The sequence below is a fragment of the Mus musculus genome, chromosome 2, assembly GCF_000001635.26.
Source record: "Mus musculus strain C57BL/6J chromosome 2, GRCm38.p6 C57BL/6J".
NCBI classification, from domain to species: Eukaryota; Metazoa; Chordata; class Mammalia; order Rodentia; family Muridae; genus Mus; species Mus musculus.
In genome coordinates, this window is record NC_000068.7 from 60,771,229 (window position 1) to 60,795,703 (window position 24,475).

Below are 24,475 nucleotides of genomic sequence, written 5' to 3' on the forward strand. Positions count from 1 at the left end.
ATGAGGGTGCTGACTATCAATAGATTGATCTGATGGTGTCAGGGGACTTGGTAAAGAGGAGGTGGAATAAGCTGGAGAAGAGCCAATGGACATGTGTCCTGCAAAGGTATTCCTTGTCCCTAACCATTCCTGCCTCTCCACCCTGGTTCCTGGGCCCCACGAGGTGAACAGCTTCTCTTCACCATGTCTCAGCACCATGATGAAGTCTATCCTCTCACAGGTTAGACAGAATGGATCGAAACCTCTCCAAGTGAGTCAAAATAAAACCCTCCCCCCTCCTCTACAGTGTCTCTTACAGGCATACGTCACCACGATCGAGGTCTCACAGGGAAGCCCTTGCTCTAGGGGCCATCCACAATCATCCCAACATGACAGCAAAGCCTCATAAGGGCAGCTCCAAGGTGAGCACTTGAACCCGTGCTCCTGAGCAGTGGGAGAGGGAGCACTTCCACAGGCAAGATTTAATGATGCTGTGATCTCGTAGCAGTTCGAGGGAGAGGGAGCACCTCTTTGGGAATGGTCACGGAACCCTAATGCTACCAGAGCATCCCACACATTGCAAGGCATGCTTACTCTGTGATACCCACTGGGGCTGGTTCCAAGACACACTGCAGTTATACAAGGACCTCGCTCAAGTCTCTTATATGTAACTGGGTCTGCAGAGAGCCTTTACATGCCCTCCTGTATACAGCTCTGGATTAACTAACTCCTACGATGATATAAATGCCATATAAACGGTAACACTATACTGTTTAGGGACTAATGACAATGTTCAGCACATGTGAGGAATTTTCCTGAATATTTTCCATCTGTGGTTGGTTAAATTGATGTATGTAAAGTTGGTAGATAAAAAGGACTTGGTCTATTTTGTCCCAGAGGTGTGAAAATGTTCTGTTTACACAAAGTACATCTAAAAAAAAAATACATGCCTAAATAGGCAATAAAACCCTTTGAAAAGTTCACTCATATTTACCCCTTTTGTTTCCTGGTATTAGACAATGCCCTGGTGTATAACTTTGTGCAGAGCTATGAAGTGCTGGTAAAGATGGGCTTTAAGTCTTGCTGGATACAGATTCAAGCTGATGAGTCGGCGGACACAGCCGCAGATGGATAGGCTGGCCACTTGCTGCACCCAATGCAGTCAACCCACAGTTAACTCCAACCCAACATGAACCTGCTGTGTGAGACACGACCAGGTGATGCCAGCCAACACAATGTAAACTATGGTGGCTGTACATGCATGAGCAACCCCCACTCTTCCTTTGTACACATGGACTTATTCAAAGTACTGCAGAGGTCCAGAACGATGGGTGGACCTGTTGTGTCCTGAAGTAGCAGGCACACTGCCATCCTTGGGGAGGAGTGTAAGGTGTTGGGTGGCAGGAAGGTGGCAGGGGCATTCACAGCTCCAGGGGTTTTCCAGCAAATGCCATTAAGAATATTCTTCCTGGACAACATGTCTACTCTTGGGAAGATAGCACAAGAAGAACATTTTGAGACAAATTCCCCAATTCTGATCATGACCAGTGTTTGTGCCTGCAGCACAGTTCCTACTTTGGTCATCAGCTCTACACAACCAAACTGAAATTTCCCAGCCTGTTTCCAACACTCCCTTAGGTAGAGAGCCACTATTACAGTCTTTTTCCATAACGGGATTTTTATCAATCAGTATTAAGCAGTGAAAAAAAAAATCTATGGAATTCACCACAGTTCTTTTATCCTGGGGCTTTCCAGGCAAATCTGACCTAGTTTAAACCTTCAAGCATTCAAAACCAAAGACAGTACCCCAGCATTTTCAAGGGACAATGGATGGGGAAGGATGGAAGAAAAGGACTTATAAGCAATTTAAAGATGCTATAGAAGAAAACACGATGCCTCCTTAAGATATGGTAACAGTAGACAGAAAACTGTATGTTAAAAATATTTATAAAATTGAAGACAGTATTTAATCATAATGCTCCTATATCAGTTATAATGTGATGTCTCAGATTTTTTGCAGAGCTATGAACATGTTCTGTTCTATGTCACAGCCCCAGCTACGGTGGGCATAGCTAGTATGGGGAATCCTGATGTCACCTTAATATAAAAACATAGGCTGGCAGGATGATGGGTAACAGAGCTAAGTAATCAAACATGACTTTTTTCCTTTTTTAGAGACAGGGCCTAAAACTTACTGTGTAGGCTTGAGTGGTCTTGAACTCACAGAGATCCACCTGCTTCTACCTCCAAGGCATGCACCACCATGCCCATTTGGACCTCCGCCCTTTAGCCTTCTAGAAGCTAGTATACATGAGTTACAGCTAAGAAGACTACACTGTTCCTTTTATTTCTAAAACTTATCTTTGGGGGCTTTACCACATTTCTTTTCGTTTTCCTTTTTAATGGTTGTGACTTGGATGCTAACAGGTTCCGTCAATGACCCAACACCAGCAGATCCTTTGAGGACTCTAGCACACCAGGGCAAAAGCTGTATTGGGATGTGAGCCTGGCTAAAGTGCCTTTCTTTTCTGAACTTGGCTCCAGTGTCATAGGCAAACTGCCAACTGTGCAAGAATCCAAGTACTCTGACAGGAACCATACTGGGTAATTCTGCTTATGCTAGCTAAACAAGGCATCGTCAAATAGGCCATCCTCTGGCTGTGTCTATAAGATGTTATGTCTACCTAGCAAGGAGCCCATGGTAGTTAACCATTCAGGAAGGCACACTCGATGTAACCTGCTCACCCCCATCATTTTATTTTCTACCCAATCTGATCGATAATCTCAAGCTCTCCCCAGATGAAGCGAGATCTATCCCTGAGACACTGGCTAGCATTCAAAGCTCCTCTCACTATGGGTACGGAAGTACCAAGTTCAGAGAAGCAGAAAACTTTCAGATTCCTCATGGGTTCCAACATGTGCTGGGGACTTGTTTGGGGGAAAGGCTGAGTTTACTACAAGAGTGTGCTTCCAAATCCCACACTGAGCCCGGAGGCAATTCAACCTCATTCATACGTCACAGGCCTCCGAGCAGCTCTGAGTACTGAGATGAGCATTCAGGTCAAAAGCTCAGAGACAGCACTCAGTGAGCCCTGCAGGGACAGGGTGGCATACAAAAGTCACAAGCCAATGCTCCTGCCCCCACACAACTTGCAACCTAGTCCCGAACCCAGATCAGTGCACAGAAATGAGAGAAATTAGAATTGAAAGAATTTAGAAATGAAGTGGCATTAAGGACTGGATGGGAACACAGCCTCAGCTGCCGGATAAGGCCTCTGCAGCCAGGCCTGCAATATAGATGGGACTCATGTCTCTTGTACTCATTTGTCCCCTGGTACAACATGGAAGAAACTCTTCTCTAGCAGCTGCAGGGCTGCCCAGGCTCTTACAATCATCCACACGTGGTTTGGAAACCAGGGGTTTTTCTTGAATGGGTGTGGCCAGCAGTCTGTAAACCCACCTCAAAGGAAACAGTTTAAGGACCCAACCACAAAGTCCTTCAAAGAACAAAGGAAACTGTTCAGTCGGTCTGTGATAAGTCTGATAAGTCTGAGGTCTCCTTCACAGAGGAGCTGGGAGATTTTATCTGGGGCTATAACAATGGTGCTGGGTCCTTTCCCTTTTTCAACCAGTCTTGCTGCTGCATGAAGAACGAACCAAAGGAGGTCACAAGCTGTGTGTGGCTGGTGTCCTGAGCATGCAGAGAGGGGACTCAAACTGGCACTGAGCTAAACTCACAGGGCAGGCGTCTACTAGTTTGAGGTTAAAACGTTTTCCTTTCATCTAAGTGTTGTTGATGGAAAAACAAACAAACTAACTAACTAACTAGCTAACTAGCTAACTAGCTAACTATAACTAAGTCAGGGAGTTAAAGGAAGCTCTTCCGCCAGGCTGAGTTTTTCTGAAGGCACTGTGCATGCAGGTCTTAGATTTTAAGTTCCAAGTGTGTACCTATGTGCAGTTCACCTTTAGTAGCAGCTGTAAAAGTGATGTGCTGTCAGGATTTAATGTTACAAGACCAAGTGTGGCCCATGGTTCTATACAGACATACACATGAGTTCCTTTATGAAAAAAAATGGAACTGGGTACAGAAAAGTAAAATGATTTTCTAATCATCTTCATCAGTCATACTATTGACGATGGAACCCGGGAGCTCTGGGAGAATAAATACCCAACGCCATTACCCATGAAAACCTCAGAGCAGCCACCTAAGCCCGGGACTCCAGGATGGAGCCAATCTAACATCAACATACTTCAGTGCTTTCCGGCTGTGTTCTATGTGACAAGCTAGGGTAGGTGTATGCCATTCAGAGGTGGGGCCTGACCAGTCTTTTATGTTCCTCAGGTTCAATCCACAGGATCTACTTACTACTGCAATACCTTTTTTTTTTAATTTTAATTTTATTTTACTTTATTGCATATGAAAGGTGCTGGAGAGACTGTGGGGGTGAAGATGCGTTTGGCCAATGGCATACTCTCTTCTTCTGGGTTCCTGCATGTTTGTTTATTACAGGGGCCATCATGGTTCCGGGTGAGCTCCAGGACCTGACTGTTCCCCACAGGAGCGTTTGAGTTAATTCTTGTTGATGCAGCTGAGTTACTGAAGATACTAGTGAGCAGAGGGCTGGAGGACACCATGAAAGGACCCATCTCCAGACTTCTACACAAGCATGAGTAGATCTGCAGGGTATGGGCATGCAGAGGCAGACAATGATGCTGTAAGGAGTCAGACTTGGTGGCTGGCACAGGCTTGCCAACTCCAGACCCAGTAGCAGAAAGCGGGTCTTAGGCCTGCCGAGCAAGAAGTCTGCCAGTACATTGGGGGAAGGATGTAACACAGCAGCAGGCAGCAGGAGCCCCTCTCTTCTTCTACTCTAACAGCATCAGTGCCTCTCTTTCAAGCAAGGTGAGGTGGTGTCTTAATTCTGAGACATCACCTGCTGGCCCAGAGCATGCAGGGGACTCACTGCAAACCAGAAGGCATGCCAGTCTTTCCCACATTCTACCCTGTAAGGTGCCAGTGTTGCCTTGGTGCTATGATGAAACAAAATTTATTCAAAGCTAATGAACACTGGTTGTTGCTTAGTATAGCTCAACCACTGCAAGGCGTGAACATAAAGAGACAAGAAAAGTGTTTCTAGGAGCCCCCCCGAACAGTGAGACTGACATGCATGTACATCATCATTGTTATGATGGCTGTGTGACCCCTTTGGGGGATTCCCCAAGCAGAATGTAACCCAGCTGGGTCAGAGTAGGTCCCACAGGGAGAAGACAGACTCTCGACAGTCCAGGAAGGTAGGAGAGCACTTCTGTTTTAATGGGAAGCCACAAGATCAAGGTATAGGAGCCATGAGAGAGAACACAGGTAAAATGACATATATTAGGCATTCTACTTGTGACTCATTACTGAGGACACAGGCCAAAAGGTAGAAATGGAGGACAACATTGAGGGGCAAGTGTCATTCTGGGAACCCCTGGTCTTTTAGAGTGAACAGAACCGCACATTTTATCTGAAGTCCTCTGGCTATTTAGGAAGTGAGGGATGTCAGGCCAGACAGGACAAGCCAATGGCAGGCTGCTTTAATGAGAGACAAAAGGCACACTGGGCAGTAACAGTAGGCATGAAGGGATGGGGCAGACATACTTAGCAAGAGAAATCAGGGACTTGAGTGATTATCTGAATGGGAGAGAAAAGGACAGAGCAGTCCAGTGCTTGGTTTCTGACTTGGGTGTCTGATTCTACTGAGGTAAAGAAGGCAAGAATATTAACAATGAGGGGAAGGAGTCCCGTCTTGGAAGACAGTGGACCTATGGAGACTGATACGCAATAGAAAGCTAGGAAGAGATGAATGACTGAGGTTATAAAGGGATCTGGAGTTCAAGACTGTGTAAAATCTATCACAAAGGTCAGTCAGAAACGTGATGCAGAAACAGCAAACTCGTGGGAGCAGAGGGAGTGACTGAGTCAAGGATGATATGGAGCAGAACATGTCAGTCATGAGCACGTGAACTATGTCTCCCTCCTCCTTTCTCTCCTCCTCTCCCTCCTCAGAAAGACATGCTAGAGCCCTTACTCCCAGCACCCCATGGCGTGACCCATCAGAGACAGGAACTTAAGGTTCAAAGTAAAGAAGACACCACTAGGTTGGGCCATTCCACCAAGGTTACCACTCTTATAAATGAAAGGACATGGTGGGAAGGTGAAGTGAAAAGACATAGGACGAGGATGGCCAACTGCAAGCCAAGGAGATGCCCAGTACAGACCCTTCCCTCCCAGTGCTCAGAAGGAACTAACCTTGTATTCCTCCAGCTTGGCCATCTAGTCCCCAAGGATTTTGAGTCACTAATCTACCATTTGTGCTATTTTGTTACAGTTGCCCTAGCAAACAGGAATGCTTGCCCAAATTTAAGCTACATGGTAGAAGATCCCACACTGGGGAGAACTGAGGAGTGATGGAAAGTTAAGACTGCCCCTTCCAAAGCAGTTCACGAAACGGCAGAGGGGGAACTTCACTAAAGATCACTAAAGACCAAGATGATTTCAAACACAAATGGATATCATCTTCTGGAAAATATCTTGGCATAAAGTATTTTACACTCCTACTCACTAAATTCTGTAATTGAAAATCTTATTATAGCTATAGTCACAACTTTTTGTTTTTAATTGTAATAAGTTTTGTTAACTTGACACAACCTACGATCTCCTGGGACAAAGTTCAGTGACTATGGGCGTATCTGGGGTACTCTGTCTAACATTAACTGATGTGGAAGAGCCACGTCCACTGTGGGTGGCACCATTCACTAGACAAGGGGTTCAAAATGATAGAAGAGGGAAATGAAGCCAAGCACAACCAAGTGGGCATGAATCTATCCATCCTCTCCCCATTCGTGACTGTGGATATGATGCAATTTCTTGCCACCTCCACTTTCCCATAGTGACAGAGTATAACCCGGAATACTGAGCGAAAATAAACCTATTTTTGGTTGCTCTCTATAAGGGTAATTTTATCACAGCAATACAAATGAAACTAGAAGATTATCTGTGGATTTTCTTCCATTTGCTTGCCAACTAGTTTTGTCAGAAACATGTTATTTTATAAATCCAAAATAAGTCTCTGTTGGAAAAAAAATGGGATATAAGAAAAAAAAAAAACCAGAGAGAATTATAGGAGAGGAAGGCACAGCAAGGCCCCAGTGGGTCAAGGTTGCAAATTGCTCTACAATCCTTATGGATGAGAAAGGAAGAGCAAGGCTCAGGCACACGTCCTTCCTTCACTAGAGGATGCAGAAACTGAGTGGCACTTTGATACTCCGACTCTATTCATTAAACAGGAAGCGAGCTCATCTCCTTTGAGTGGCTACAGGACTGTACAGGTGAGAGAAGGGGAGAAGCCTGAGGAACTGCAGGAGAGGCAGTGGTGCTGAGAGTCTGGCTACTTCTCATGGTGGCACAGAGAAAGTTAAAATGGTCTAGCTCAGGATAGCTCCAGTCTCAGCGTTCTTCCAGTAGCCACAGGCAACAATGAGTGTTCAAGAAAGCTAAGTCTGCCACTAAAGTGAGGACTGTATAAACACACCCCAGGTTTTACAGAGACAGAAAACAGATTATGAAATTGTACTGACTGGTTTTGTGTGTCAACATGACACAAGCTGGAGTTATCCCAGAGAACTTCCTTGAGGAAGTGCCTCCATGAGATTCAGCTATGGAGCATTTTCTCAATTAGTGATCAAGGTTGGGAGGGCCCATTGTGGGTGGTTCCATCCCTGGGCTGGTAGTCTTGGGTTCTATAAGAAAGCAAGCTGAACAAGCCAGGGGAAGCAAGCCAGTAAGTAACATCCCTCCATGGTCTCTGCATCAGCTTCTGACTCCAGGTTCCTACCCTGTGTGATTTCTAGTCCCGACTTCCTTTGGTGATGAACAGCAATGTGGAAGTATAAGCCAAAATACCCCTTTCTTCCCCCACTTGCTTCTTGGACATAATGTTTTGTGCAGGAATACAAACCCTGACTAAGAAGTCAATTCTCAGCAACAACAGGAGTCCCTTCTATTTCAGACCAGAAGTCTGGTTGTTACCTTGGCATAAAACACTCATGAGGTGTGGTGGTTCTGATTAGTGACAACACAGGCAGATGACACAGGGAAGTGACTGAAGCAGGGTGTACACAAAAGCCATAGGCGCTGAGGTCCAGCTCATCTGAAGACAAAGATGCTGAGCTCTCACTGGTGTGCCCAGTCATGGGAAGGAAGCTCACAGAGGATGGTGGTGAGGCGGGATAAAAGATGGCCGTGGTCAACAGAGTAGATTCTACAATGCTTTGCAAGTCAGCTCTATGTACCCCAGGTAATGCACAACCTCTTCCTAATCAGTTAATGTGAAAAAAAAAATCTTATTTGCCAGTACAAACAAGTATGTTTTCAAGAGTAAAGTGAGAGGATTTTGGTCTTGAGAGCCCATTATGTGCTAAAGTTACATATGTGCTATGTAAAAGGAGGATTGATAAAACTGTAGGTAAACAACATACCAGAAACTCCTGGTGGGGTCTTGATGAATTTTCCATTAAAATGACCAATTACAGCTTCGCATTTTTCCGTTGATTCCATCCTAGTCATATAAAAATAAGAAACTCACAAACTGTACCCGCACAGCACAAAGAGACTTTTATAAGGACGGTTTAGGGTGCAAATGAAACCAGCAGAAAACCACGGATGAGATAAAGAAGGGGACGGATTATTCTTTCGTGAGCCATCGCTTTGGCATTTCTACGGTAAAACAACTGATTCCAGAGCACTTCCTGAATTATAAACGACAGAGTAAATTCTCCACAGTGTTCCATCGCACTCACATCCGATTATAATCTTCTAATTGTTAGAAATTTAAAAATTAATTCACAATACTTAGTCATAACTTGTATTTAAAGCTGACAGTTTAGAAATTTTGTTTTAAAGGTGGTCTTTCCTTTATGAACTCACAAAATGACAAGATTAAAGAGCTGTGGTACTGGCTGTCGTCAACCAGAGGATGCACCTTTTATGTTTTTAACTTTCAATCCAGGTTTAAAACTAAATTAGAGCCGGGCAGTGGTGGCGCACGCCTTTAATCCCAGCACTTGGGAGGCAGAGGCAGGCGGATTTCTGAGTTCGAGGCCAGCCTGGTCTACAAAGTGAGTTCCAGGTCAGCCAGGGCTATACAGAGAAACCCTGTCTCAAAAAACAAAAAACAACAACAACAAAACAAAAAACAAAACAAAAAACAAAAACCAAAAAAAAAAAACCAAAAAACCAAACCCTCAAACCCCCCCCCCCCCCAATTAGTGAACTCAGTTATTTATCTCACCATCTTGACTTTGAAGGAGGAATTAAAGGCTGAAGCCTCACTTTACAACTTATTTTACATCCACAGGTAACTAAATACATTTGAGAAGCACTTCTGGGTACTTCAGTACTTTGACTTGCTTTTCTTCAACGGAAAGATCCGATCACCTACTCAAAATGCACCATACCCTAGCCCACTCACTCAGTTTTAACTGGCAGTACTAGGGGTTAAAGAGCAGCCCAGTTCCACTGGACTCTGCACACTTATCTGCATTCAGAAAAGCACCTTGGAAGGATGGCGAGGCTAGGCTTCCAGACGTCTTGATTGGTGCCTCTTGACCAATGAAGTAGTAAGTATGTGCTACTAATATTGCTGGAAAGGTATTTGGGTTTTCCTCCAAGCTGTCTGGCCCAACAGAACAAGTGACTAAAAGCCAACAGGACCTAGTTGCAGCCCTTGCCTTTGTGACTTAATGGCGAGGTGACAATAAGGTCCCTTAGTAATAAATGCTTTGCTGAAATCACAAATTTGCATTAAGATGTGACTGTAACTTGTACAGTTAAGTAAAATGTCAGCATTTTCTCTCCAAAAATCAGCTCATAATTTAATGCCTGCTGATATTATCTGTCAGTGCCCACTGCTAAAAACATCTTAAACAATTCACTGTAAAATCAGCTTTTGTATAGGGCCTTTAGGATTATAAATTTGCCACAAATCAAAAGCTCACTCGGTTTAATTTAATTCTCTAGAAACCAACTTAGCCACTCAAGTATTCTTTCTAGAAAGAAAAGAATAAGGATTCCACAGGAGGCGTGGGGGTGCTTCAGTTATACCTAGAACAGTCATTAAAAAATAAAACCTGTTAACAACTGCTAAGTTGATGACATGGTTAGGTAATATATCCCCTTTTCTTTCCTGAATGTTAGAAATATCTATCTTAAAACCTAAGTAGTTATAATGAACCAAATTTCTATCTGAGAAAAAGATACTGATCTGTCTATGAATCTTAGGAGACTGTTCATTTGTGAGAAGTTACAAGCATCGTGAAGTCATGAATCAAACTGTCAGGACCCTGGGTCCAGGGCCACTGTTCTTGTGATAGTTCCAGCAACAAGCCAGCGGGTGCTAGGTGTACTTGGTTTGAGCAGTCCAAAATGTTCCAAGATTCAGAAAAGTCCAAAAGTTCCAAGATACATGTAAAGTCACGTGCAATTTAAGTCCACAGTACAACGGGCTCCTATGACCCTGCCTCAAGCGTTCTTTCCAGTCTTTTCCCCGCTTCTGTCTAGAGTGACGTAGCAGATTTACTACAGTTAAAAAGGAGAGAGCAGCCACTCACCTGGCAAAGCCAACACCACGGCTGGCACCACTGGAATCACGTAGGACCCTTGTAGAAATAACTTGTCCAAAGGGTTTGAGCATATTTTCAAGTTCCTGCTCATCCATGGACAGCGGCAGGTTAGAAATGTACAGGTTGGTAGGATCTTGTTCCTGTTGCTAAGGCAGAGCAGAAAGACACTGTCACTTTCCAACAGAAGGGAAGCGCTCACAGTAGCACCTTTTCATTCAGCCACTGGCTCTGCAAGACCTTTCAGTACTACATAGCGAGGCTGGGTATGTATGGAACACTCAAGTCACCCTGGACATTTGAAAATTGTGTCTGAGTCTTGAACAACCAGCACAGGCCTGACATGGTGTCCAGTGTCATTCTTAGCTGTGGAAGTGACACCACTGGCCTGCACTGAGTTGGGGAGGATGTTCTTAGAAACGGGCACTCCTGACATCATGCAGTGATTCCAAAATTAACTAACCTCTGCTTTTGTCAGAAGTCCACTTCATGTTCATGGTTATGCTACTACTGCTAATAATCCAACTTAGAAATCTGTGAAGGAAGATTCTGGACCAACCCTGTAGAGTCCAGTTCAGGCTAGGTGCAACTTCCCTCTACTGCCTTATGGTAGAATCAACACTATTTAACTTTTTCTCTTTTCTTCTCTCTTCTTTTCTTTTCTTATATATAGCCTCACTATACCATCATCCCCAGCCTCAGCTTTCTGAGACCTGGGACCATATTTGGCTCCATTTTATTTTTTGGAGGCAGGCTTTCTCTCTGTATCCCTGGCTATCCTAGAATTCACTCTGTAGACCGGGCTGGCCTTGAATTCAGAGATCTACCTGCCTCTGCTTCCTCCTCCTGAGTGCTGGGAGTAAAGGTGTGTGCAACCACTGCTTGGGTAGTGTTCTATTTTAAATAGTGGTCACCAGTGAGGAAAAGATAGCTTCTAACCTAAACTAGAAACTGTAAGCCTTAGCAAATGAATAGCACGGGCGGAAACATTACACTCGAGAATAGCTGGGGAGGGCAGGTTTAGTTAATCTCTGTTCTACAAAATGTCAACTGTCGTCGGCCCACAGGTCAGTGGACTGCACCTGCTGAGAACTGGATTAGAAATGTAGAGCCGCAGGCCCACACTGCACCTCTAGAAGCAGAAGCTGCATTTGAACAGAATGCTCAGTTGACTAAGAAGCCCATCAAGTCTGAGAAGTGACTCTCATCTGATCATTTCCCATTCAGCCTTCTTTGGTTAGCATGGTCTATGCTGGACAAAGACATATGACTGAATTTCCAGATGAGCAGTGACCGAGATGTATGCATATGAAGAGTATGGTGTTCCAGTCGAGAGGGAAAGCCCACTTGACAACAAGAGTATTTCCTGACTGAATCAATATTCACCTATGCAACTGAGGTTGGCACAATCTTCACTTGAAAATTTCCTTCGATCTTACATTTCCCTTGCTTCCATAGTTTTGAAGATGAACCCAGTGCCTTGTGCTTTCTAGGCAACTGTCATACCACAGAACTGTATCTCCAGTCCTCCAATTTTATCTTTACACATTAAAGCATATGAGTTGACTTCTCTTTAATGAGTGCTATTGGTAAAGTCATTAATTGATATCTTAGCCTTTAGCAACAGAATAACATCCTCATTATGGCTTCCTTGATTTTTGGAGTACACAGCATTCTAAAAACATACGTGAAACATTATGCATGTTTGACCTGCATAGTCTTTGTAAATATATCTTAGCATTAATTAAACCTGAAACGAAATCGTTCCTTTCATTATAGTTTTCAAGTAACAACACACACCGACCTTTTGTGCTCTACTTGTCTGTTTAAGATTTAGGATACCAGGAGCTGGCCTTCAGTTCACTGCGAGAGCTCTTGCGGAACGCGATCCTAGGCTTGACATACATCAGCACAAGCACGGACGGATGGACAAATGGAGTAATTTAGTTTCCCACAGAATGACATATGTCCTGGTATTCTCAAGAGCTAAAGTTAACAGAAACAGACATACAAGCAACATATACTGCCCTGAGACCTGCCTGGCCAAGATATGAAAGAAAGCAATGTACAAACAGGCCAAAGGCAGAGAACACGGGCTCTGAGCCCAGAGGAACCTGAACACAGGTTCTTAGACCATGTTATGGGCAGATCCAAAGAAAAAAAAGAAAGAAAGAAAAAAAGAAAGGAAGGAAGGAAGGAAGGAAGGAAGGAAGGAAGGAAGGAAGGATGGATGGATGGATCTCAGTAGCAACAATCTCCTTCGTTTCCCATTCATGAGGCAATCAAAACCACCTATCTTTGCTTTAGCATCTCTGCTTTCGCCGAGATTAAGAGTATACTGTGGTGCCACCTGGGTTAACTCAATGCTGAACAAAACATCTTCCTGTCAATTAGATGAAGTGTATCTTTAATGTTGAAAACATGCCAAGTTGTTTAGCAGATGTAGGGCAATAATACATGCAGTGTTTCAAAATACAAGGAAAGACAATGAAGCTGGCTTTGGGTTTTAAATTTTTCATACTCTCCTGAGGTGGGTAAAGAAGGGAAGTCTTGCCCCTTTCTTTCTACTTCAGATGCTGCCTCTCCTAGTGGCGCCCAGCAAACCGCACAGTTCCTCCATGAGCCCTCTCATTTCGGACCCAACCTCCCAAGTCTCTGAAGCTTTGTTACGGTGGAAACCTACACAAGTTGGGTCACTGCTCCTTGAAAACAGCTTCATAGAAAAGGGACTTTTCCAATGCATGCCACGCATCTAAGACTGTCACCCAAATCTCCTCTTCTAATACTTTCCAGATTAACAGAGGCGACAGAAAACATGTGGAGAAGGTTTGATATGTACATGTCATGGTGGGAGGATAGAGGGGGTGGTGGTGGCTCTCTTAAAGATGAGAGAGGAAGTTTGTAGCAAACACAGGGCACTGAGAACAAACTAAAGTCAAAACACTGAACTAGACTGCAAGGTTTTCCCTACAGTTTTGCTTTATTTTGTCAGTTACTGGGGTAGATTTTTTTCCACTCCAAGAGTGCTGACATTGAAGAAAATGACCATAATAGCCTTAGCTACAAAACTTCCTTGAAGCCCTGTACTTTATCTTAGAGTTTGTGCTTATGAGCCCAACGCTCTCAGAACTTGAGACAGGAAAACTGCTGTAAAGTGAAGGGCATCTGGGGCTACCGAGTTAGTTCTAGGCTAGCCTAGGCCATAGGGTGAGGTAGTTCATAGGCCATAGCTCAACATCTCTCCCCACCCAACAAGGCTGTTAACCCTTACTTTCTAGTCTATAACAATTTGAATTTTGAGAGACAAGCTTGATAACCTGACACCATTAAGTTATTGATATTTCAGGGAGACAAACATGTTTTGAGCAGTTTCCTTTCTTATAGGTGGATTGGGTCAGAATGGAGGAGTGACTATCACCTGACAGCCACACTCTGCGGAAGAGGGAAGCTTTAGAGGCACCACAGTGGGAGGGATAGGATTAATATGCCTAGACCATACTTAGTGTCATGCTAAGGCAGGAACTGGCTACTTAAAGGTCATGAAACACACCTTTTAGGCCCAGATATACTGTAATGACCTAAACATGTTACATGAGATATGCACACTAAAATTCTTTATACTTTTATTATATTATAAAAATTAAAAAAATATAATTAAAAAATTATATTATAAAAATTTCAATGGCTCATATTCAAGCATGCTCACAGAATGTGTTACACATCTAGATCTTTTTAAAAAGGGGACTGACAAGGTAAGTAGGAGTACTTTCTAATATGTATTTTAGTTGCTTCTGGGATAAACAGGCAGCTATACACTTTGTAGAGTTTTAATTTAACTTGAATGTTGACCAATGGGGGGGGGACCCAAATATTAAAACTGTTAAAACCTGAATGGAGAGGGTTCACTCACTCTGACAGAGCAATATACAATGGACTAAATATATGTAAGAATATGTAAATATTTCCTATGACTAGGCAGACCTTGTTCCACTGACTCCTGTCCTAGGCCTGCTAAGATTGCTGGTATTTGTTTCCCATAGCAACAACCTCCTCAGTTAATTTTCCTCACCTGGGATGACCATTAGAGCTAGTATTATGTATTCTTTCTGTCTATGTGGTTGACCTGTCCTACAAACACTACCCACAGTGTTGCACTAATTTAAAACTTACACCACCAACGAATGGGATGAACCCCCAGGCTGGTAACATCAGTCAGTCTCCCTCCCCCCACCCCATCCAATCCTCTAAACATCCACGAAGTCTCATTACTTTATGTATTCACAGGAAATGGGACATAAAGTATTTATAGTAATTGGTGGTGTTTGGAATGAAGATTAATTTAGTCTCTTTAAAATCAGTCACAACCCTAACTGTTTCATTATGTCTAAGTAATAAATTACGATGCCTGAAAAAGTTACTGTGTCAATTACAGGTAGCCAAGAGCAGTGGGTGCAAAGGGCCTCTTTATGTCCCAAGCACAGATGAGGTTTAGGGGCTTTTCTAGCACATGGAAAAATGGGTCCCACACTGGCTGTGACAGGGATAAATGGCTGTAATGCTCACTTGAGTAGAAAAGCCAGGCTCGGAGGTCCCACCCGGTGTAAAGCACTCAGACACCATCTGAAAGAAATTAACAAACCCTCCCCGTGCTTGTGGAATGGTTCCTGAAATGCGAGAGAGGGACTTGGCAGAAAGAGTAGACATCTGTTTTCTCTTGTACTGAATAGGTTCACCCACCAGCAGATCGCCGCTGACGGGTGGGTGACTGCCGACTGCTCAGAGCATGGTGGGCCTCTTGGTGACGGGAACCGATTTCCTGCTCATTTGCCTGCTTATTTGTTGAGAAAAGTGTGCAAGCCTGCCACCCCTGATGTTCTGCTGACCCCCAGCCAACCTCAGGAGGTGACAGAGAAAGGCCTGTAGAAAGCCACTCTTATCACAGGTATCACCCTCAAAGCCGTGCCTTACATCTTTTAAGCCAGTTATCTGTGTGTCTTTTAATAGAATCTGATTTCTCTTTTTTCTTTCAGAGGTAGTCTCTCATCTTTGTAGGCCAGGCTAGACTGGAACTTAGTATGGAGCTCAGAACAGAATGGCCTTAAACTATAGCAATTCTCCTGCCTCAACTTCCCACACACTGGGACTTCAGCATAGCCATCACCACAGCTGGCTTCCAATCTGGGTCTTTTGAGAAGAAGACACACATTTAAACCATGTTTCCCACACCGAGGCTTTCCAGGAGGCCCGGGGCCGTTTCTGTCTGTGAGGCTTCATCCAGGTACTGCTCCACACAGAACTTCTAAGCATTTCCGTCCGAGTTCCCAGTCTCTGTCCAACCTTGGAATAAAACTTTTCTCTTAATTAGCTATTTTTAAAATCAATAAGAGCAAGCACTTCATGGCCACCACATGGCAGTACTGAGCAAGGCTGTGGAGTTAAGAGAATCAGCTACCTCAGTGTTGTCAGTTTACAGCTGTGTGTCTATGGGCTCCTCATACACCTGCCTACCCCAGAACCCAGTGTTATCAGCAACATCTCATCTCTGCCACCCCACCCCTGTGTCACTGCTTCAAATCACACAAGAGGGAAAGCCTTTAACTGTGTGGCCTTTTAATACCCTGCAGCATCCCCAACTCATTCGCAAGAACAGAATGGAGAGTGACTGGTCCCTGATAACACAACCACACAGCCAGACTTAAACTTCCTTCATAAAAAATCCCTCTCCCCAAAAGACATACTCAAGGCAATCCTTGACTGCATCAGCCTAAGAGAATCAAGTCCGGATACTCAAACCCACGATGTGATGGTTAGAAGAACAAGAGAGCTGCTGGCATTAAGACGTTAATTTGTAACCTTAAAAATAAAGGAAAAAGAAGAAACCAGGTACTGAAATCTATATGCTGCAGAACGATGGCACACAGCAAGCATCCCTGAACCTGTGCACTGGCCTTCCTCACAGATGATGGGGAAACACGTCCCTCAGCTAGCTCACAGAATAAAGCTGTGCAGTCCTTGAGTGGGGCTGGCATTCAAAGTGCATCACTGATATGACCTAGATTGTCAACCCACACTCAATCCTCTTTTGAATAAGCGAATGGTAATGATTTCTTCCAGAGATTATTTAAAATACTATGCTACTTAGGTGCTAGAATGTATGTAGGGGACTACCCTATAAAGGCCTTGGCATTGTGGATAAAACAGGCTCCTTCCTAACTCAGTTTCAACAATGCGTGTTGGTGCTCCCAGGATCCACAGGAAGAAACCAGACAACCTAGAGAAAGCCTGCAAGAATCTGGCTGTGAATTGGATTAGGATGTGCGCATCCCGCTCTTCTCTGTCTAAAAGAAACAGAAGCTGAGAATGCCATTCACTTGGAGAGAAACGCAGCCATGTTCTGAGCCTCCACATGTGGTCTGCTACCCTCTTGTTACCAGCCAAGCAACAGGGCTGTCAGTGGACCTACACAAAGCTTGATCTGAATCCCACCAGCTTGCTGTATACAATGGGTCTATGTGTGACTCAAAAGCCGAACAATGGGAAAGGAGCAAGCTGATTGAAAGGGCCTACCAGAATGGCTGGGAAGTAATTACTCTCTTCCCGATGGCTGGCAGAGGCAGATGGAAGCTAGGACTCACTGGAAGCTGGCTTGGCAATATACTGAATAATCCTAGCACTCATGAGCCAGAGGGGGAAGAATTTTGGATTGAAAGCCACCCTGGGCTATGTGTAAGATCACTCAAATACCCCAAAGAAGCAGCCACACAGAGTGATCCTAGTGTGAATTAGATTCCCTGTGGAAGGCTGCCTAGGAGGCAGGGAGAGAGTTCATCAGAGCAAGGCTGATGGTTAGCTTCGGGGGTGGATAGTAGATTAGGTAGAGAGCTCAGAAAAACTCCCAAGAGTACTGTATGAGAAAGAGCATCAATGTGTTACTACCCAGGAAAGAAGTCAACACCAGACTAACCAGACTAGGTTAGTGACAGGCCAATAAACCTTCCCAACTATGAAGGGGTTTAAAAAACACAGCTAAGGAGCTGAGAGAGACTGGGTAGAAACACATAAACGCGGGAAGGGAAACTTCACCATTGTGGCTTGATACTCAGGATTTCTGTGAAATAAGCGTATATATTTAAATTATAAGCACTATACATCATATATTAATAATCTCTTTTTGAAAATCAGGTATTTAGCTCCAAAATGTTAATCAAATGTTAAAATATTTTTGCGTTATTTTAGTAAGAAAGATTATAATACATTATACACTAATGACAACCCCCCCCCCCTCAACCAATCTTCTAAAATGTAATTAGATTGAGCTACAATGAAACTAAGCCCATTCATCACATGTCGGACTATAGATGCATATAATTAATGATTGTTGGGATGGAAACCTTCACAATGCTGCTTCCAGATCACCAAACTGTCGGCAAAGTTGCCAGCAACTAATTGCAATGGAGGCTGTGTTGCCCTTTCCCTTAGAGCCAGCAGCAGCCAACACTCATGGACTTGTAGGGCTCTGGGCAGTTTGTGGTATGTCTATGTATGCCCCCACATTACACTGCTTCTGAACACAGTAAGGCTTTCCCCCTAATAGACCCTTATTTAAATATCACATCGAATGAGGCTGGGCAACATGAATACAGAGGAATGGCTGTAAACATACTGAAAGAGATGCTAGGTTTTATGGTGTGAAAAATCAAGGGACAGGACTTTCTGAAATGGGAGTAACTGCAGAAGCCATGGGAACTGTGTCCTGGATATCATCTAAAGAGAAAGGGGGAGATTTGCAGAGTGACTCAGGATGGAGAGGGAAGGGCAGCATTGTGGTTTTCTGGGTAAGGTCTGCTTGTCCATGTCTAGTCACGTACTGACTGCAGGGCCAGAGTAAATGTGCTACAAATCAGAAAGCAGAGCAGGATCCCTGTCATCACACTTGCTTACTCTATCCTCGTTTTCAGCATCAAACTGGACATTGCTCAGAGGATGAGGCCATCGTCTGACGACCAGGATGCCTTCTACTTTCCGTTTCTATTTTCCTAAATTTCTACTCTGGAGGTGAAGAATACCCATAGGCCATCTTAGGGCCACGCCCTGAGGATTATATGGAAAAGATTACTTTAGAAAAGGAATCCCTTTTATGAATTCCTAAAACTTTATCTGTGCTGATGGTTGTATCCAAAGTACCTCTATGTTGGCAGCTGTAGAACTTTGAGCAGCTACCTTACCTCTCAGGTCCCTGCAGGTGATATATGTCTTCCTTACTGTCCTGAAGCTTCCAGAAGCCTTCTCTCCTGCACTCCTCAGGGAGTGAGCACCTGCTGCTACTCAGAAGTAACCAAGGATAGTACTCAGTTATTTTCCTCTGCACTTCATAAAGCCTGGTAATAGAAAACGACTGCTCTTTTGAAAAGACTTGAAATAACATACAGCAAAATTTTAGGCTTGAAAATATTTGCCATGACAACTGATGCAGGGAAAAGGTTAAAAAAAAAAAACCAAAACAAACCACCACCAACAACAAAAAACCCGTGGTTATCTTCATTAATGTACTTTAGGTACTAGGTGTAAGTATATCATCCACGCTTACATGTGGTCTATGAAGACCAGGATGTAAGTTAAGTGTTGGTTTAGTGAATATGACTCTGAAACAGATTTAGTGTATAATGAAACTCCTGCTACTGAACATGGCATGTGAGAGATGCATGGTGCTTCAAGGGCTGTCTCTTCTGACTCTTTAATAAAAATATGCTTACTGGCCAGGTGTGGTGGCGCACACCTTTAATCCCAGCACTTGGGAGGCAGAGGCAGGCAGATTTCTGAGTTCGAGGCCAGCCTAGTCTACAGAGTTAGTTCCAGGACAGCCAGGGCTATACAGAGAAACCCTGTCTTGAAAAACCAAAATAAATAAATAAATAAAATATGCTTACTGGAAAGCTACATAGGGTGGTTTATGTCTTTAATTCCAGTACTCAGGAGGAGGAGGTAAAGATTCTAAAGTTCAGGGCCATCCTCAGATACATAGGAAGTACAAGAGCAGCGTGGGTTATGTGAGACCCTACCTCATAGAAAACGAAAAGGCTCGCCGAATGCAGGTTGGAGGTGAACACTTTTGGAACTGTAACTATACTGGATCAGTGATTTTCATCACGACAAACTAACTCTTCCAAGTCTATCAAATCATCTAAGGATTTAAGCATTTTATACATGTGGATGGATTTGCGCATACGTGCTACAGTGTGCTTCCTAATATCAGAGGGGAGGTTATAGGAGTTCTTCCCATCTACCCTATTGGTTCCAGGGACTGAGCCCACGTTATCAGGCTTGGCAGTGAGTACGGGGATTGGCTGAGCCATCTCACCAGAAGCACCGTGACTCTGTTGATGAAACTGAGGTGAAAGGAGACACACACTAGTCAGTCAATCCCTTCACATTCCCAAGAGATGACATTTTGGATTCCAGGGTTTTTGTTGTTGTCTGTTTGGTTGTTTTCGAGACAGGGGTTTCTATGTTGTTGTTTGTTTGTGAGATAGAGTTCCTTTAGGTTTTTAACCTTGCTAGGAAACTAGCAAAAGAGACTACAACTCAGGGAAAGCATTATGTCTTACAGTAATTAAACCCCATGCATACTGTGCTAGAATGCTTATGAAGCATGGAACATATGGCCTCTGTTTTATAGCCCTTCATCACTTAGGCATATCCCTCACTTGGAGAAGTATTTCAGCAATAGTCCTCTGCTAGGATGAGAAAAGTTCACCAGAAACAAGTCTTGAATAAAGTCTACATAAAACTATTGAAGGACAGAGTCATATTATATAAATAATCACGTAAAAATCACCATCTCACTATTATACAAGTAAAACAGCATCCATGTAAATAAAGAAAATATCCAAATACATAAAATGGCATCCATGGCATCCATTTGCACCCAACCTCTCAGTTGTATAAATCCACATGTGAGCCAGGTATATATCCCTTCAAAGTATGACATTCTGTGCAGAATTACCCTTTCTATCATTACTTGTCACTTTCTATCTTTAATCTATGTACGGAGGCCAAAGCTTTAACTGGATGCCGTTTTCCATAGCTCTCCAGCTTATTTTTTGACAAGCTCTCTCACTGAACCTGGAGTTCACCAATTCAGCTAGACTTCCTGGCTAGCAAGCCCATGGCCTCTTCCTAGTCCCTGTCCAGCACAGAGATTACCGAGGTAGTCCCCAGCTTTTTACATGCCTGCAAGGGATCTGAATCCAAGCCCTTATGTTTGCAATCACTTGACCAGCCAGTCATCTTCCAATTGCCTCCCCCAATTCCCTTACTAATTTCCCGATTATCATACAAGAAATGGGTTTCCTTGTGGCATAATATTGAGATATACTATGATATTTTGTTCTTATTTACCCTCCCCAATCCTTCTCTCTCTCCTTTTTACTGTTTTTCCCTCTTCCCTTCAGACAGCTTTCCATTCTGGTTTTGAGACATACATATTCTATTACCTTCTCTTTGAGGCCTGCCGACAATGGATTAAATCCTTGGACAAAGAATTGTAACGTTCTATTTTAAGAAAACAGTATAGATCTGAAAGCCTTCTGGAATTTTGATTACCCACCAAAATCAGGGCCTATTTTTGGATTTACATTTGAGTTAAATAGGATATAAAATATATACATTTGTCAATTCTTTAGAACATGAATCAATTATCTTTTGGACTACGAGGAAGAAAGCCTTTTTGTCACTGCTAGTGCTGAGAGTGCCTGGGTGCATCTCAGTGTTTAGAGGGATAGACGAATAATGACCTTCAGGGGCACAGGCCTCCACTCACCTTTGCCATCTGAGCCTGGACTCCATTCGCCTTCAGGGCGGAGACAGCTTTCTGGGCTGCTGCAGGACTGTCAAAGTCAACAAAACCATAACCTGAAATGCAAAAGACACTCTTCTTAGGTCATTACTTTTTAATTATATAAGGTGTTGAAAAAAAAAAAAGGACTTCATTTTGGTTCCAATACAGGCAACAGAAGCAGAGGTGTCCTGCAGGCACATAGGTACCCACAGCCATGGTGAAGTGGCTTCCTCAGGTCCTTCAAAACATCTCATATGAGAGAGAGAGAGAGAGAGAGAGAGAGAGAGAGAGAGAGAGAGAGAGAGAGAGAGAGAGTGTTGGGAAAGGGGTAGCTCTGAGCTTTATCTTCTTAAAGATCTTCTCAGGTGTCTGAGAATTGGAAAAAACCTGACAGTTAAGTTGCTTTTCAGGATAAAGAAAAAAAAGAAAGAAAGGGTCTTAGGGGTGTAATGACAGACAACTTCAGACAAAGTTTTAAAGAATACAACAAAAAAAGATAGAGCTATCTTACTGAGGTGAAAAATGACAGAAACAAACATTATTTATTCTATAGACTATCCCTTAGATTTAGCAGTTAAAATAAGTATAAATATTTGATGCTCAAATATAACCTTAACTCTAGTATCTAGGTAAAAGTACTCATTTACCTAAAATAACAGTAGCTCTTTTCAAAAAGGAGATAACGAAAATACCTTAAGATACCCGGCACAGTTATTCCACCCATCTCTGCATGGAGTCTAAAGACAGTATGCAGTGTGGTGGTGCATAGAACCACCTCAGAAAGGTCACTCTACTGAACTCATTGGCCTGTGATTTCACAAACACTGCTAATGAGTTTATTAATTCTGTTCCCAGGCCACAATAAATTAAAACAGGAAATTAGGAGGCAGAGGGCCGAGGTGGGCAGGACTGCAAGATATACACATGTATGGCACCTAGCAGTGCAGACTAGCAAGAAGGACAGTCAGGGTAAGAAGCAAACTGCATGCAGTAACTCTTCACACACCGAGGAACATGTAAGTATACTTAGTACAATGTGAAGCAGACTCGCCCAAATATCAGCTTTTCTCTGAACTCAAGTCACTTATGACGTTTTATTTTTGTATAGGTACATATCTCTATTATACTTGCATGTTCATATGTGTATATATGTATGCAATGTATTTATTTAAATTTTTGAAAATTTTGTTTGCGGCAAGGTCTTGCTATGGGGCCCCGAATTGCTCCTCAGCCTCATGAGTACTCCATACTTGGCTCTAAAATTCATTTTGATGAGTATAATTTGAAAAAGAATGGCACTATTTAGAAGGTTGTGAATAGGAGGAGCCAGGCTTAGCATTGATATTCAGAATTCATGAAGAAGCAGTAGTTTTGAGAGTGTTTTACTGGTATCAGAGGGACAAGTATACAGCAATGAAGCCAAACAGAACACTCAACAGCTATGCTGCTGCAGCACTAGCCTCAAGAGTCGCTTCTTCACGAGGTAGGCTGTAATGGAAGACTATCGACCGCAGAAGTGGCTATTTCAGGAGAGACAGATGCGGAAGCTACACTGAGCAGCGGCTCTTTATGTTACTTAGCACTGGGTTGAGAGGAGCTTCATGGGATCTATCCAGTACAGAAACAGCCAGGTTAGGAAGGGAGAGGAGGCAGCTGATCCTAGTTACAGCACAGAGTGGCCACCCACAACTGCCAGGTCAGAAGGCAGGTTGAACATGTTTGGGGCTTATGCTAATATGCATCTCTCTGGGTAGTCAGGCAAGTTCTGTATCTGTCTTCCTCATACAACACAACATCTGGGGATCATACAGGGACACCTCACTCTTGTGAAACGATGCAGCGCCTACTGACGGACACCTCTACCACCAACTCTGCCACTGCCAGTACGCTACACAAAGCAGAGCATCTCTTCTGTGGTGCTATTTATTGTACTTGTGGTTGCACTCTGTTCATGTAATAGCAGAATGGTTATTCTTTGTACTGACTTAAGAGGAACACACAACTGTTGCATTCACTCATCGCTAGTGTGTGTTTCTGGTCTTTGCTGAAGCTTACTTTAAGAATCCATAATTATTGAAGGTAAGCACAACAGGGTAAGTGCGCAACCGTGTGCTTTCTGTTCGTCTTGCTACTTTCAAGTAAAGACAGTTTATACAGGGGCTACAGGATTAATTAATTTCATTATATAAACAGGTACCGCTGTCTCTGAAGGCGAGGCTTACTAAGTAATACGCAGATTTGCTCACTGATGCTTCCAGGAGATAAATCATCAGGTCTTAAGATCACCGACTGTCATGATTATCTTGCTGACTGAAGTCTGCCCCTATTGTGGATACTGGCTACTGGCAGAGCTGTGCTTTCTATTTCTGCCTTGGCTTCTTTCACACACACAGGGTGGTTGGTGATAAAATGAAGTCTCCACTCTTGCTTTATCAGTTTAATTGATCCTCATCCACTTTTCCTTATGTGTTAATTAATGTATGTATGAGCTCTCTTCTCATCTGTAACCCAGTTTCCGGGTCGATCCTTTGTGAGTTTCTCTGTCGTGACCTGCCTATGTGGTAAGCACTTAAAACCCACGTGTTTGCTAAATTTTGACCAAAACTGAAACATAAAATACCAACTGAATAGTCAATAACTAACATACCTTAAGCAGAGTTATTTTCTTTAGCCTAACTTCACCCAAAATAGAAGCCTTCCCCAAATAAGTTTGTGAAAGTTTCCTGACCTTCTAAGATGTCTTGGTGTCATATGTAAATTTCTTAAATGTATTTAATCTCTAAAAATTATACATAGCATAGTATTTCTCACTTATAGTAATTTTCTATAATATGTTCTAAGTTATCTATAGTCTACACACACACACACACACACACACACACACACAAACACACACACACACACACACACACTTATACCTATACCAACCATAGCAAGTTACCATGGGTAGCATGTTATCTGGCTTTATTACAAACCAAACTATTACTTCCCATTTGT

At 43.2% G+C, this 24,475-nt stretch overlaps 1 protein-coding gene across 10 annotated transcripts in view, besides 1 other annotated feature; it reads right to left on the bottom strand.

The window, feature by feature from the left end:
* Rbms1 (RNA binding motif, single stranded interacting protein 1) overlaps positions 1 to 24,475 on the bottom strand; it is a 213,688-nt gene that overhangs the window by 21,036 nt on the left and 168,177 nt on the right. For all 10 annotated transcript variants that reach the window (XM_006499940.2, XM_030251908.1, XM_017319146.1 and 7 more), the window contains 3 exons: positions 21,461 to 21,552; positions 10,633 to 10,790; positions 8,503 to 8,582 (listed from right to left, as the gene is read on the bottom strand). In XM_006499940.2, coding sequence (XP_006500003.1) covers positions 8,503 to 8,582; positions 10,633 to 10,790; positions 21,461 to 21,552 — 330 coding nt within the window. The remainder of the gene's footprint in view (positions 1 to 8,502; positions 8,583 to 10,632; positions 10,791 to 21,460; positions 21,553 to 24,475) is intronic.
* Positions 14,432 to 16,335: an enhancer, noted in NCBI's record as "VISTA enhancer mm1564". NCBI's record gives its function as "enhancer in: limb[5/6] | branchial arch[4/6]" and the evidence as "EXISTENCE:transgenic organism evidence [ECO:0001131][PMID:17130149]".